The following is a 13,345-nucleotide window of genomic DNA, read 5'->3' as shown; positions in this document are numbered from 1 at the left end:
ACAATTACTTGTAATTGAAGACAGCCTAAGTGCTTTTCAGTGTACAGAGATTCTTCAGCCCTTGAGGCTTATCAGACAGGAGACAATTTGTAAGGGCTGCCACCTGCTCACGAGCCATTTTAATGAACACAACACAGTTGCAAAGCAGCAGCTGCATCTAGAGTGGCTGCATAAATCCCACAGACATCGGATCAAATTACTAAGAGGAAAAAAAATCCAAGCAAATAAAACAGCTTTTATCATAGATTTTTGCTGCTGAGTGAAGTGCTCATCCCAGTAGTGTCACCTTTGTTTAAATTAAGATGGACTATGCCTGTAATATCTAAATTTTCCTCTGTGAATCCTGATGGTCAGAGCACATTTTGAGTCCACTGTTGCCTCCTGGGCAACGTCTGGGTTTCCCACAGAGAGGAGACTCTCTGACAAATATTAAGACAAAACAGACCAAGGACCACACTCAGACTTAACACTGTGCAGCTCAAAATCATCATTTGCTTGTGATGATTTCCTCAAACTGAAGGACATAGATTTCAGTGACATTGGATGAGAGTGAAAAAGTCAATGGGAGATGAAGTTTTAGACTGATGGAACAGGATTGTATTGTCCCTTTATAGTAATATCTTTGAACAGGACTGTCTGCAGAGCAACTGTATTAAAACATTTTAAATCTCTTCCATTCTTCTGGAAAAAAAAAAATACAAAAACTGGAACTTTGATTATGGTATGTGATGGTTTAGATCAAAGCCTTTACTAAAAAAATAGGAAGAAGGAAGTGGGTAGGTTCACTGGCAAAAAATAGTTTACAAGAGGCCAGACACTTCACTTTTATTCCTAGCTCTCTCTCAAGTGTCTGGCATGTACAGCAAAATGTTATGTGTGTCCTGACCTGGTTGCGAGGTAAATACTTCTTTTAACAGTATCTCAAAGGAGATGTAAACATTAAAGGGCTTGGAGATAGCTAAAAAGGTAAAACATTAAACAAAGGCCATCTCAGGCTTTATGTTTTAATCATGTACTGTATAGAAGCATTTGCTGTATGTAAACTGTTCCTTTTCTCCCCCTTTGAAACACTGCAAGGTTTTGGAAGAGGGAGAATTGCTCTGTCTCAGACAAATGTGTTGAGAAGCTTGGAACAGGAAGAGCCCTTTGATCTTTCCCAGAAAAGCCAAGGGAAGGGGATTTCATTTCATTCGGATGGTGAGAGTGCCAAGGGAAGTTCATGCCAAGAAGAAGAGGAAGACAACTGCTATGAGGCAGAGCAGTACAGCCCTGGTGTGTACCATCATGACAACAACAAGCTGTACGTTCCTCAAGATCTGTCTGGCAAACCACAGTGCATGATGAAGGGCTTCAGAGAGTCCTACTGCAGTGAGAAGGAAGAAATGTTAAGTGAGGGAGGACTGGAGAAGAGAGTAGGAGATTCTGACAATCAGGAGAGCCGAGGAGAGAGAGACCTTGGAAATGACAAGGAGCGCCTGAGCTTTAGAGCCTTTGAAAAGGCCAGTCTGGGGCATTCTCTCTCTGATTACTTGTATTTCAAGCACAGGAGCAAGAGTCTGAAAGAATTACTGGAAAGAAAAATGGAAAAACAGACAATGCTTATAGGCATTTAAATGGATGTTTGTTTTAAAACAGCTGGAAAATGAGAAACAAATAGCTTTGAGCATGAACTGTAATTTACTAGAGGTTGGAATTCTGCAGTAGTCTTTACAAATGAACAAGCCCAAACAATAAAAATATATTAAAGTAAAAAACATACATGAAAAGAACAAAGCAGTCCACAGAGATGAAGAAACGCAATAGATTTTGAACTGCGAGATTTTTATACTTATCCATATGGTATGCAAGTAGACGATAGGGTGGGTACAGAAGTTTATTTTCCTCTATCTGGGGTGGTATATATTACACTCAGTTTTCTAGTTATCAGAAAGAAAACACTTTAGTGTTTCATTTATTATCTGACTAAATATATTCAACCACTTCTAACCACAGGTCTCAAAAAAACTGAAAATGCTAAGTATTTCACAGCAAAAGCAAGAGAACTGCTAAAGGTGGTGTACCAAAAAAATGCCATCCACCTCAGATCACTTCATATACTGTTGTGATTTACAGTGAGGAATGGGAAAAAAGTTATGAAGAGATGCTAACATCTTCATCTTGTGAGTCAGTGAAGTGTAGAAATGTAAGGCTTTGGAAGGGATGGAATTTTTTATGGTCACAGAAGCTTTTCCTCTGGCAAAAGGATTGCCTGTGTTTTGCTGTTGCAGTCAGTATGGAAGCGTTCAGCAGTCCTTCAAACGAAATGGCATGGACCGCATTGACATTTTGTTCTAATGTCTGCTCACACCAATACATTTAATGAGCAGCAGCACGTAGGGTTTGCAAGTATTGCAGTAATCACATCTAAAACAAAGAGAGTAACTTCATTGAGAAAATAATGTAGTTTTGCCATTTCTCTTCCAGTTTACCTTGGCAAGCAGATATGATTTTTAAAATACAAAGCCCAGTCAGATTTTATTTTGGAAGGGATTCCAAAAAAGAGCCTTGTAAGGGTGAAGCAATATTCACAAACAAAGACAGGTTTTTTATTTTCTCTTATCTGAGTCAGAATTTTTCCCTCATTAACACAGCTTGAACAGTGAGCTCCTGGCCTTTCAGAATAATTCCACTCATGCTGTTTTAATGAATCATTCCTGGCTTTTTATTATGATTCTCATACAATTATATGCTCATAACAAAGATGCTAGAAGCACATTCCATTAAGCATATTCCATCAATGGCATTATTTGGCCAGCACCTTGAATCCTACATCTTCAGCGTGCAAGATGTGGCCCCAAGCTGTTCTGTTGCTTATAAGGAAATAAAGATTTAATACGTCATTTAATTATTCCTATATCATTTGGGGGAATTATAGCTCAATAGGTTAAACTCCTCTAAATATGGTATTTCATTTCCAAATATTGCTGCCTTCTTCATTTCCCTACCAATATCTTAATTTGGAATATCTTGTTATCATGCTTAGTTTTTATTATGTAGATAACTCCAAAAGTAATGCCTTCTATTTATTTCTATGGGAACTCCAAAAGATACAAAGAGCACAATAACACTATTCTATAGGGAAATTCTCAGCTACAAAACACTGTTTTCTGGTATAGTCACCACGCTGGCTATGCATTTTCACCAGTGATGAACAAGAGCCTGCATACCAAGCTCATAACAATATGCACTAGTGGAGGTGACCTGCTGTTGCTGTCACCACTGCTGAAAAGCACCACCCACCACCTCACTGTGCTCACACCCACTGTTTGATCTCCATGAACATTCAGCAAGCATCAGTGAATGTCAGTGGGTGCCATTTTTTCTGCATGGAGAAATTCAGTGGCACACCTTTGCTTCATACACACCTCCATGTCAGATGCCATTCAGTCAGAGTGCCCCTCTGCTGTCATCTGTCACATGACAACAAGATGCAATGGAATATTGCTGGGAAGGTTCAACCTCTATTGTCATACCACCAACGTACATCTCTGATGTCATGGACCAACACAACATAGGAGGCATTACTTTTGGAGCAGCCATTGTAAGTTATATTAAATACAAAGTCACATACTCATGGCTTGCTAATGCAAGAAGCCTGTTGCTGCAGCTCTCTGCCATTGTAAGAAACCTCTCACAATACAGAAGGAATAATTCTCACACCAGCTAATCAGCAACCACGAAGCAACAGTACTTATTTAGAATACAAAACTGTGTTTATATAGGCTGAGGTTGTAGGAGGTGGTTCTATTTTTCAGCATTAGGACCTGGCATAATAAGAATTCTGAATGACTTGGAGAATAAGCTGTTGGTGTAAGAAGTTTTACAGTACAGTTCACTCCTCTAAATATAATTAACCGTAGTTGATGTACATACTTTTTAAAAATAAAGAGGATATATAAAATTGATGTGGAATGTAGGTGACTTCAGGACTAGACTGAATGATGTCTTTCAAAATAGGGTATTTTTCAGATGCTTTATCATATACATTTTTTATGTTTTTTCATATTCATTCAACTTGTTCCTTGCTTCAACTGAAAGATAACTCCTCTTTAAAGTGTAATGTGTACAGCTGCTTTCTTTGTTGGACTACTGGAAAAGTCATCAGGTAGAAGAAATTCAGTGTGATCTACTAGACTCTCTCTTAGAAATGGGAGAAATGACATTTACTTTCCTGGTAATGTCTTGATTCCACCAGACAGAAGTTCCTGTTTTAGAATGCATACAGCCAACAGTTGAGTACCACAAACTCTTGGAAATATCTCTGTCAAGCAGAAACACTTCCATTCCACTTCAGCAGCTATAACAGTTCCTGTAATAACATGAATAAGCAAGAGATCAGGAACATGGCTGCATGTTCTATATTTTTTTCTTTAATGCAATTTATATAACTTATATTTTTATAGAATTTGCTAAACATATACATGCAGAAAATAAAGGAATAGGAGCACCCGGAATGGCGATGCTATTTGGGATTAATTTGTAACATAAATCACTTTTCCTGCATTCTCCCGATTACAGTGAGATTTGGAGAATGTGCCCAGTCACACGGTCACCCTAAGCTCATTCATAAGTGCCTCAGGTTAACTCATGTTAGAGTAGTAAAGAATTAGTTTCAAAACCCAATTCACCAGTCAGAGGAGTTGCAAACAAAAGCAATACTGAGAAAAAGAGACAAGTGTCAAGTGACCATGCAAAGGGATTAGGAGGTGGCAGCCTTCCCTGCTGCAGAACGTAATGTAGCTGAGTTTAAGACACTTGTTATAAAGAGGCCTCTAGGGACAAATTATAAGTGAAATAACAGCCTTCATTGTGAAGCACCTTGCTTGTCAAACATAAGTTATTTTCACACTATTTACATTGGCACCATTCTGGGAACAGACAGTAACAGCCTTTGCTTTTTAATAGCTTTGAAAATGCTTTATAGAAGTTTACTCTCATAATGAGGCTATTTCCCATCTCTGGATTTTGAGGGATTAGCTTCCTTGTTTTGCTTTGAATAGAGACCTAGTAATCCTGTAGAAACATTTTCTGCGTCCTGACCTTGGGACAATCTTTTTTCTTTCTTTACTGATTCCTAAAAGGAGTCTATCTACTCTCTTTTTGCAGTATTGTAGACAAAAATGCTTATATCTGACTCTTCTCTGCTATTCAGATTTTCAGCTTTGATACCATAATAAATTAAGGCCCAGTCTTCGTCACACTTACCACATCCATGTGATTTTCCTGCGTTATTACAAGAGCCTAAGTTCATTCTCCTGAGAAGCATCAGAACAAATGAGAGTGAGCACAAACTCATACAGCTGAGATATTTTCTAAAACAGATGCTCAGGAAGCCTTGCTGAGTCAACAGTAAACAATGCAACACCATAATGAGGTTGAGCAAGTGAAGGCATGTGGCTTGTTAAGTCAGAGATTTTTTATGCTCTTTAGAGCAGCACAGAGAATTCTGGAGGACACTGTCGGCACAGAGTAGTGGATGAAAATTCAAAAGCTGGATTAAGAAAATCTGAGGATAAAGGAACATAATATTTTTATTAAGAAAGAGAAATAGTAATCTGAAATGAGTGATGTTTTGAGTTTGGCCACCAGTACTCAGCCATCTCCTTGTGACATGGAGTTCTCTTGGCTGCCAAGCAGCCTCTGATTTGTGATAGCAAGGATGGGTGCGATGTGCTCAGTAAATCCAAGGATAAAACACTTTATCATAATGCTATAACAAAATTTTATCCTGTGCTGTGCCTTACAAAACACAGTCTTGGAAAGTTACAAGAAATGCCTAATTCTACTGCACTCACCTCTTTACAAATCTGTCTTGATCCCACATATATTCTCTGATTTCTCTCTTCATATGGTGCTGCTGGACTCTGCTATTATTAGTGTACGGTTAAGAAGTAATATAAATACTGTATTTATTACACCAGGAGTTTCTAATAATTATTAACAGTTTTGAAAATAAATTGTGTCTGCTTAGCTGAACAAGATATAACAGAGCTAACATTTTGTACTCCTAATAACTTTTGCATATAGTATGGTGTATATTTATTTCACACAAAATTCTGGGTTGTTATTTGAAACCCGAACTCAAAAAATGGACCAACTTTCTGAATACTTAGTTTCTGGCATTCAATTTCAGTATTAAAAGCATATATGATGTGCTAACTTAAATATATTAGAGATGCTGCTGTACTTTGTGTTGAAATGGATCTGGAGTTCTTGGCACCTTTGCTACTTTACACAATAAACACATGGGGATGATCTGACAAAGTCACGTGTGAAGAGTGGTCCTTTTCAAGGGAAGCCTAAGTGCATGACAGAGGGGCAATTAGGAGACAAGGGAATAAGAGCTTCCAGGTTCCCTAAGACAGAGAGATCATTTTATTATTACAGACTTCAGGGAGAACATAAAAATGATTAAGACTGATTTTGGCATTTGTTAATTTAGCCTTAGACAAGCCAAAAAATTAACATTTATCTTATTGATACTTCAAAAATCTGCATCTTGGATTAGAACGAGACACATGTTAGAAAATTGAAGTTAAGGAAATGGAAATTCCTTTATAATTTCAGGAATAAGCAGAAGATCTAACTTGGAGTTTCAGAGTTTCTTTTTCTAATGGAAAACACTTTAAGTGATGAGGAAATTCTTGGATTCGTTTGTTTGTTTTAACAAGATCCTGATGGAATTGGCATAGTCAGATTTCACTGAAATCATTTAAACTTGTTTTTGGACACACAGAGAAAGTAATTGGGGTACTGGCCGTAAAATAATTCAAGTCATAAAGAAAATAGGAATGTTCGATTTCTAATTCTCTGAAGTATACACCTTTTAAAAAAGCCCCAAACACTCATCCAAACATCAGAAGTATACTGAGGCTAAGTGAAACAGAACTAAACCCTTTTTAATTTCTTGTTTTCTTCTTCTTTCACCAGCCCCCTCCCCCTTCTTTTTTGATTCCAGATAGCAACCACAACGTAGTTTATAAATTAGTTGTATGTGAGTAGTCTACATGAATCATTTGGAATGGGACAGAGCTCATCACCGGGGCTTTAAATTACAATTGATGGGGGAAGGAGATGTACTACTGGGGAACAGAGGAGAGTCAGGGAACACTGTCACTTCAGGAAGCAGTTGGGGAAAACCTCAGATTAGTCCTGGAGGTTTGTGGGAAGACTCTTTCAAGGATGTAATGCAATTAAAAGCCCAGCTGAAGCCCAGCCTCTATACCAATGTGTATGCCTACCAGCATAGGAAAAAAGCAGGAAACCATGATGCAATTGGAAAACTATGGTCTCATTGCTATCACAGAAACATAGTGACTCACATGACTGGAATATTAACACTGAGGGTTATGAGCTTTTCAGAAAGGATAGGCAAGGCAGGAGGAGGGGGTGAGAGGAAGGAGGTTGTCCTCTGTTAAGAGGTGGATAGCCTGCATGGAGCTCCCTCTGAGAAACAGTCAGGAACAGGCTGAGAGCCTGTAGGTTAAAATTAGAGACCAGACCAATAAAAGAGAGCTGGTGGTCAGAGTCTAATACAGGCTGCCTGATCAAGGGGAGCCTATTGATGAGGTCTTCTTGCTTCAGCTGCAAGAAGTCTCATGGTCATAGGCTCTCGTCCTGATGGGGGATTTCAACCACCCAGATATCTGCTGGGAAAACAACACAGCAAGCTGCAAGCAATCCAGGGGATTCCTGGAGTCCATTGATGATACTTTCTGGTTCAGTTATTGAACAGACTCATCGGAGGTGAAGTGTTGCTGGACATGGGGCTCACCAATGTACAACGTTAAGATCAAAGGAAGCCTGGACTGCAGCAACCATATCCTGGTCAAGTTTGTGATCTTGAGGAATGTGGACCTGGCAAAGACTCTGAATTTCAGGAACCTCTCATGTTCCTAAACTTATGAGAGGTTGTGGGGAGAGCAAAATCCCTTTCAGTACAAAAGCAGAGCAAGACTGACACCACCTCATGACATGTGAGATGAGGAGGTGATTTGAGACAGTTAGCATGGCTTCAGCAAGGGCAGATTGTGCCTCATCAATCTGGTGGTCTTCTATGATGGAGGGATGGCATAATTGGGCAAAAGAAGGGCAGCTAATATCTACCTGGAAATGTGCAAGGCTTTTGACATGGTCTCACATCACATCTTTATCTCTAAATTGGAGAGAAAAGGATTTGAAGGGTGGATTATTAGGTGGGTAAAGTCGAGTGTTGTTCTCAACGGCTCTATGTCCAGGTGGAGGATTTTCACAAGTCTGCCTTGGGACTGATGCTCTTTAACATCTTTATCAATGATTTAGAGAGTGGGATTGAGTGTACCCTCAGTAAGTCTGCTGATGACCAAGCTGAGTGATATTGTTAACACAATAGAAGGGGGGGACACCATCCAGAGGGACGTAACGAGTTATCATAGGATCAGAGAATCATAAACTCCTTAGAGTTGGGGGAGATCCTCAAGATTCATCTAGTACAACTCCTATGCAATGAACACAGATGTGCACAGCTAGATCAGGGCCCAGAGCTTGATCCAGCTTTGCCATGAAAGTCTCCAAGGAAAGGGCATTGGCCAGATCTCTCAGCAACCTGTTCCAGTGCCTCAGCACCCTTACTGTAAAATACTTTTTCCATATATCAAACTTAAATCTATCCTCTTTAACTTGAAACATTTCCCCTTGTTCTATCACAGCAGACCCTGCTAAATGGTCTGTCTCTTCTTTCCTGTAGCACTCCTTTAGATCCTGAAAGGTGTCTCTCAGGTCCCCTGGATCCTTCTATTCTCCAGCTGAACAGCAGCTCTTTCAGCCTGTCCTCGTAGGAGAGGTGTTTCATCCCTTGGGTCATTTTAGTGGCCCTCCTCTGGACGCACACCAACAGGGCCATGTCTCTCCTGTACTGAGGCCTCCATATCTGGATGCAGTACTATAGATGAGGTCTCACTAGTAGAGTAGAGGTGCAGGACCACCTCTCTCACCCTTCTGGCCACGCTTCCTTTGATGCAGCGCAAGATACGGTTGGCTTTCTGGGCTACAAGGACACAATGGATGCTCATGTCTAGTTTGCTATTCACCTCCAAGTCCTCTTCAGCAAGGCTGTAGTCTATCCTTAGATTTCCTAGCTTGTATTGATATTGGGGGTTGCCACAACCAAAATGCAAGATCTCGCACCTGGCTTTGCTAAACCTCATGAGATTCTCCTAGGCCCTCTGCTCAAGCTTATCTAGATCACTAAGGATGACATCCTGTCCATCTAGTGTGTTGACTGGACCCCACAGCTTGCTGTCATCTGAAAAATTGCTGAGGGTGCACTCGATCCGACAGTCAATGTAATTGATGAAGATATTAATGAGTATCAGTCCAGCAGTGACCACTGAAGGACATCCAGCCATTGAGCCATTGACCACCACTCTCTGGATTCAGTCCTGCAACCAATTATTCATCCATTGAACAGCCCACCCATCAAATCCACATCTCTCCAATTTGGAGAGAAGGATGTTGTGGGGTACTGTGTCAAAGGCCTTACATAAATCCAGATAGATGACATTGGAGGCCCTTCCCTTGCCCACTGATGCAGTTACATCATCATAAAAGGCCACTAGGTTGGTCAGAATTTGTCCTTGCTTAAGCCATGCTGTCTCTTCTATATCACGTTCTTGTCTTCCATGTGCCTTAGAATGGCTTCCAGGAGGACCAGCTCCATTATCTTTCCTGGCACAGAGGTGAGACTAACAGATCAGGAGTCAGGGTCATCCATTCTACTCTTCTTAAAAATGAGTATGTTGCCTTTTTTTCAGTCACCAGGGATTGCTGTTCACCTGATTGCTGTGACTTTTCAAATATGATTGAGAGTGGCTTGGAGACTACATCAGCCAATTTCCTCAGGACTCTGGGATGTATCTAATTGGGACCCATAGACTTCAGGTTCCTCATGTGGTCACAAAACTGATCTTCACTGGGATGGACATTGCTTTCTGAATCCCCTCCTACCAAACAAAACACGTGAGGGCTGTGTGGCTAACAGTTATCAGAGAAAAACAAGGCAAAAAACAAGGCAAAAAAAGTTGTTGAGTACCTCAGCCTTCTAGTACTGTCTGCTTATATCAGAGGGGGGTATGCTTTCCTGGTATTTCCTTTTCTGGTTGAGGTAGCTGTAGAAGCCTTTCTTGTTCTTCTTGTCATCCCTTGTCATGTTTAGGTCATGCTGAGCCTTAGCTTTCTTGATCCCTTCCTTACGCAGTGTACCAGCTTCTTTATATTCTTCCCATGATACCTGCCCTGTTTCCACTGCCTGTGCATCTTCTTGTTTTTCAGTTTGACCAGCAGGTCCCAGTTCAGACACGCTGGTCTCTTGCCTTTCCTTTCCTCACTTGCTACACCTGGGGATGGAGAACTCTTGCACCCTGAGGTAAGCCTCCTTAAAGATCTGTCAGCTCTGCTCTGCACTCTTGCCCAAGAGGACTGTTTCTCAGGGTATTTTGTTGATTAACTCCTTGAAGATCTGGAATTTTTCTTTCCTACAACATAGCATCCTGATTTCACTCTTTGCTGGCCTCATATCCCTCTGGAGCGTGGACTCAACCACAGCATGGTCACTACAGCCCAGGCATCCTTTAATCCTGATGTCACCAGTCAGTTCATTTGTGTTGGTGAGTAACAGCTCCAGTATTGCATCTCTCCCAGTGGTGCTGCCTATTACTTGACTCAGTTACTCTCAATGCATTCCAGGAGCCTCCCGAATTGTCTACAGCTCGCCTTGCTACTTTTCCAGCTGATGTCTGAGTGGTTGAATTCACCCAGCTGGATGAGCGCTTGTGATCGGTATATCTCCGGTAGCTGGGCGTAAAAGGCCTTGTCAAGAGGATCCTCTTGATCAAGTAGCCTATAGTAGACACTGATCACAACGCTCCCTTTGTTGCCTCAGTCTCTATCTCCCATAGGCTTTTGACTTGTTCATGACTATTCTTTAGTCTACTCACATTCTATTCCTTGAAACTTGGACAGACAAGAATCTAACTAGGTTCAACAAGTTCAAGTGCAAGATGTTGCATTTCGTTTGAGGCAATGACAGATATGAGAACAGGCTGGGAGAACTCATTAAGAGCACTCCTCAGAGAAGAATCTGGGGGTCCTGATGGATGAAAAGCTTGATGTGAGACAGCAGCACACACTTGCAGCCCAGAAGGTGAACAGTAGAGATTTTGGTTAGATGTTAGGAATACATTTTTTACTTAGAGGATGGTGAGGCAGTGGAAAAGGTTGCCCAGAGAGATTGCAGATAGCCTGTTCCTGGACACCTTCAAGGTGAGGATGAATCAGGATCTAGGCAACCTGATCTAGCTGTCTATGTCCCCGTTTATTGTGGAAGAGTTGGACTAGATGGCTTTTGAAGGTCTCTGGAAACATTCAAGGCCAGGTTGTATGGGATCCTGGGCAGCCTTATCTAGTGGCTCATGGCAGGGGAGTTGGAACTAACTGTTCTTTAAGGTTCCTTCCAATCCAAGCTATTCTGTGAGGAGGAAGATATGTTTAATTAGCTGGGGAATTACCTTCTCCTTTCCCAATGATATGAATATCACTGATTCTCAGTGTTTCCCCTTTGCCAGCTGCAACAATGAAATTTAGAAAAAGTATTCATTTGGTCCTTTTCACAATCTTCATTTTTCTTGAAATCTGTATTGTGTTCATTTACATCTTCAAATAAGCAGAAAGAAGTGGAAGAGAATGATAGCCTCTCCGATTCTAGTGCAGCATTTTTGTACCTGTAGTGAAATGCAGAAAAGGGCTGAGTATATCTAAACTATTGCTGTGTTGCAACAAAAGTGTCGGGACTATTGAAAGGAAAATCCAACACTGCCGCAAATGAGATTGGATATCTGAATAGCATATCTGGGATGCATTAAAGAGGTCAGCATGTTAAGGGAGGTTCTTCTCCCTCTCTACACTGCCCTGGTGTGGCTGCATCTGGAGCACAGTGTTCAAGTCTGGGTTCTCCAGTTTTCAAGAAAAGCAGGAAACTACTGGAGAAAGCCCAGCTGAGTGTTGCAAAGATTATTAGGGGCCTGCAGCATCTCCCTTATAAGGAAAGGCTGTGAGAGATGGGAGCATTCAGCCTGGAGAAAGAAAGGCTGAGAGGGGATCTTGTAATACTTACAAATACTTTAAGGGCGGGTGTCAAGAAGATGAAGCCTAGCTCTCTTCAGTAGCACCCAGAGGCAGGTCAAGGGGCAGTGACAACAAAGAGGAACGCAGAAGTTCCATCCATACATGAAGAAGTACTTATTTACTGTGAGCATGACAGAGCACGGCAACAAGCTGCTGAAAGAAATTGTGGGGTTTCCTCCGGGACTATTCAAAACCCGCCTCAATGCTCTCCTGTGTGACCTGTTGTAGGGAACCTGCTTTAGCAGAGGTCGGACTAGGTGATTTCCAGAGGTCCCTCCAACCTCTGCAACTCTGCAGTCACTATGAAGGTCCAGTGTGGCAGATCTACTTCAGATTAGTACAGCTAAATGGGTTTGCATGATGGTTCAAAATCAGACAAAAACATATGTGAGTCATTTCAGCATTTGTAATGATGGAACGCCAAATATGGATCCTCGCCAATGCTATTCCTGGATATGGCAGAGTGCTGATCATCTTCCATAAATTACCTTGTGATCAGCTTGCAAAGAAAAAAAAAAAAAACAAAACAACAAACAGAACACGGTCTTTGTGAATTAACTTTCTGATTTCTTACCATTCTGCTCACTTTATCTGAAAAAAATATACTGCATATCCAATCCATTCCTATAAATAATTTACTTTCAGTGGAGTCAGGCACCACTCCCACTCAGTTAATTTTTTCCTGGATTGAAAAATCTCTTGTAGTGTGAGCATTTTTGTTGAAGAGACTTATATTTTTGGACATGAGATTGTCTGCTTATACTGTACTTATCCCAGTCTGTAAGTACTCATCTTTCTCAGTGGAAAATCATTAAAGAATAATTTATGATTGAGTCACTAACTGACTTATTAAAAGACAAGGTGTGCTAAATGAGAATGATGTGTGAGAATTAATAAATTTTTCTACACTATATAAATTAATTTGTTTCTACTATATAAATTAATGAAGAGGAAAACAGTGTAAAGAGGATAGACAAAGTATCACAGAAATTATTCTAGAACAAACAGAGACAATGTAACACAAGTAGCACAAATGTTCCCCCTTTCTCCCTTCCCACATAACTGTCAATACAGAGTGTAAATCTGCAAGCTAATTAATTTTTCGCAGACATTGCCATTTTATGCAAGTTGTAGAAATTTCCTAGAA

General features: G+C 40.7%; 1 protein-coding gene across 1 annotated transcript in view; it reads left to right on the top strand.

Annotated features, from left to right (window-relative positions):
• Positions 1 to 6,295, top strand: part of ZNF366 (zinc finger protein 366) — a 35,674-nt gene extending 29,379 nt beyond the window's left edge. Inside the window, exon 6 of the mRNA XM_031602605.2 lies at positions 1,078 to 6,295. Within this exon, the coding sequence (XP_031458465.2) occupies positions 1,078 to 1,613 (536 nt within the window). The 3' untranslated portion in view covers positions 1,614 to 6,295. The remainder of the gene's footprint in view (positions 1 to 1,077) is intronic.
• The last annotated feature ends 7,050 nt before the right edge of the window (positions 6,296 to 13,345 follow it).

This window comes from Phasianus colchicus, chromosome Z, assembly GCF_987193195.1.
Source record: "Phasianus colchicus chromosome Z, bPhaCol1.hap1.1, whole genome shotgun sequence".
In the NCBI taxonomy this organism is placed as follows: domain Eukaryota; kingdom Metazoa; phylum Chordata; class Aves; order Galliformes; family Phasianidae; genus Phasianus; species Phasianus colchicus.
Note: the sequence above shows the minus strand (reverse complement) of the source record. Positions and strands in the feature narration are given on the sequence as shown.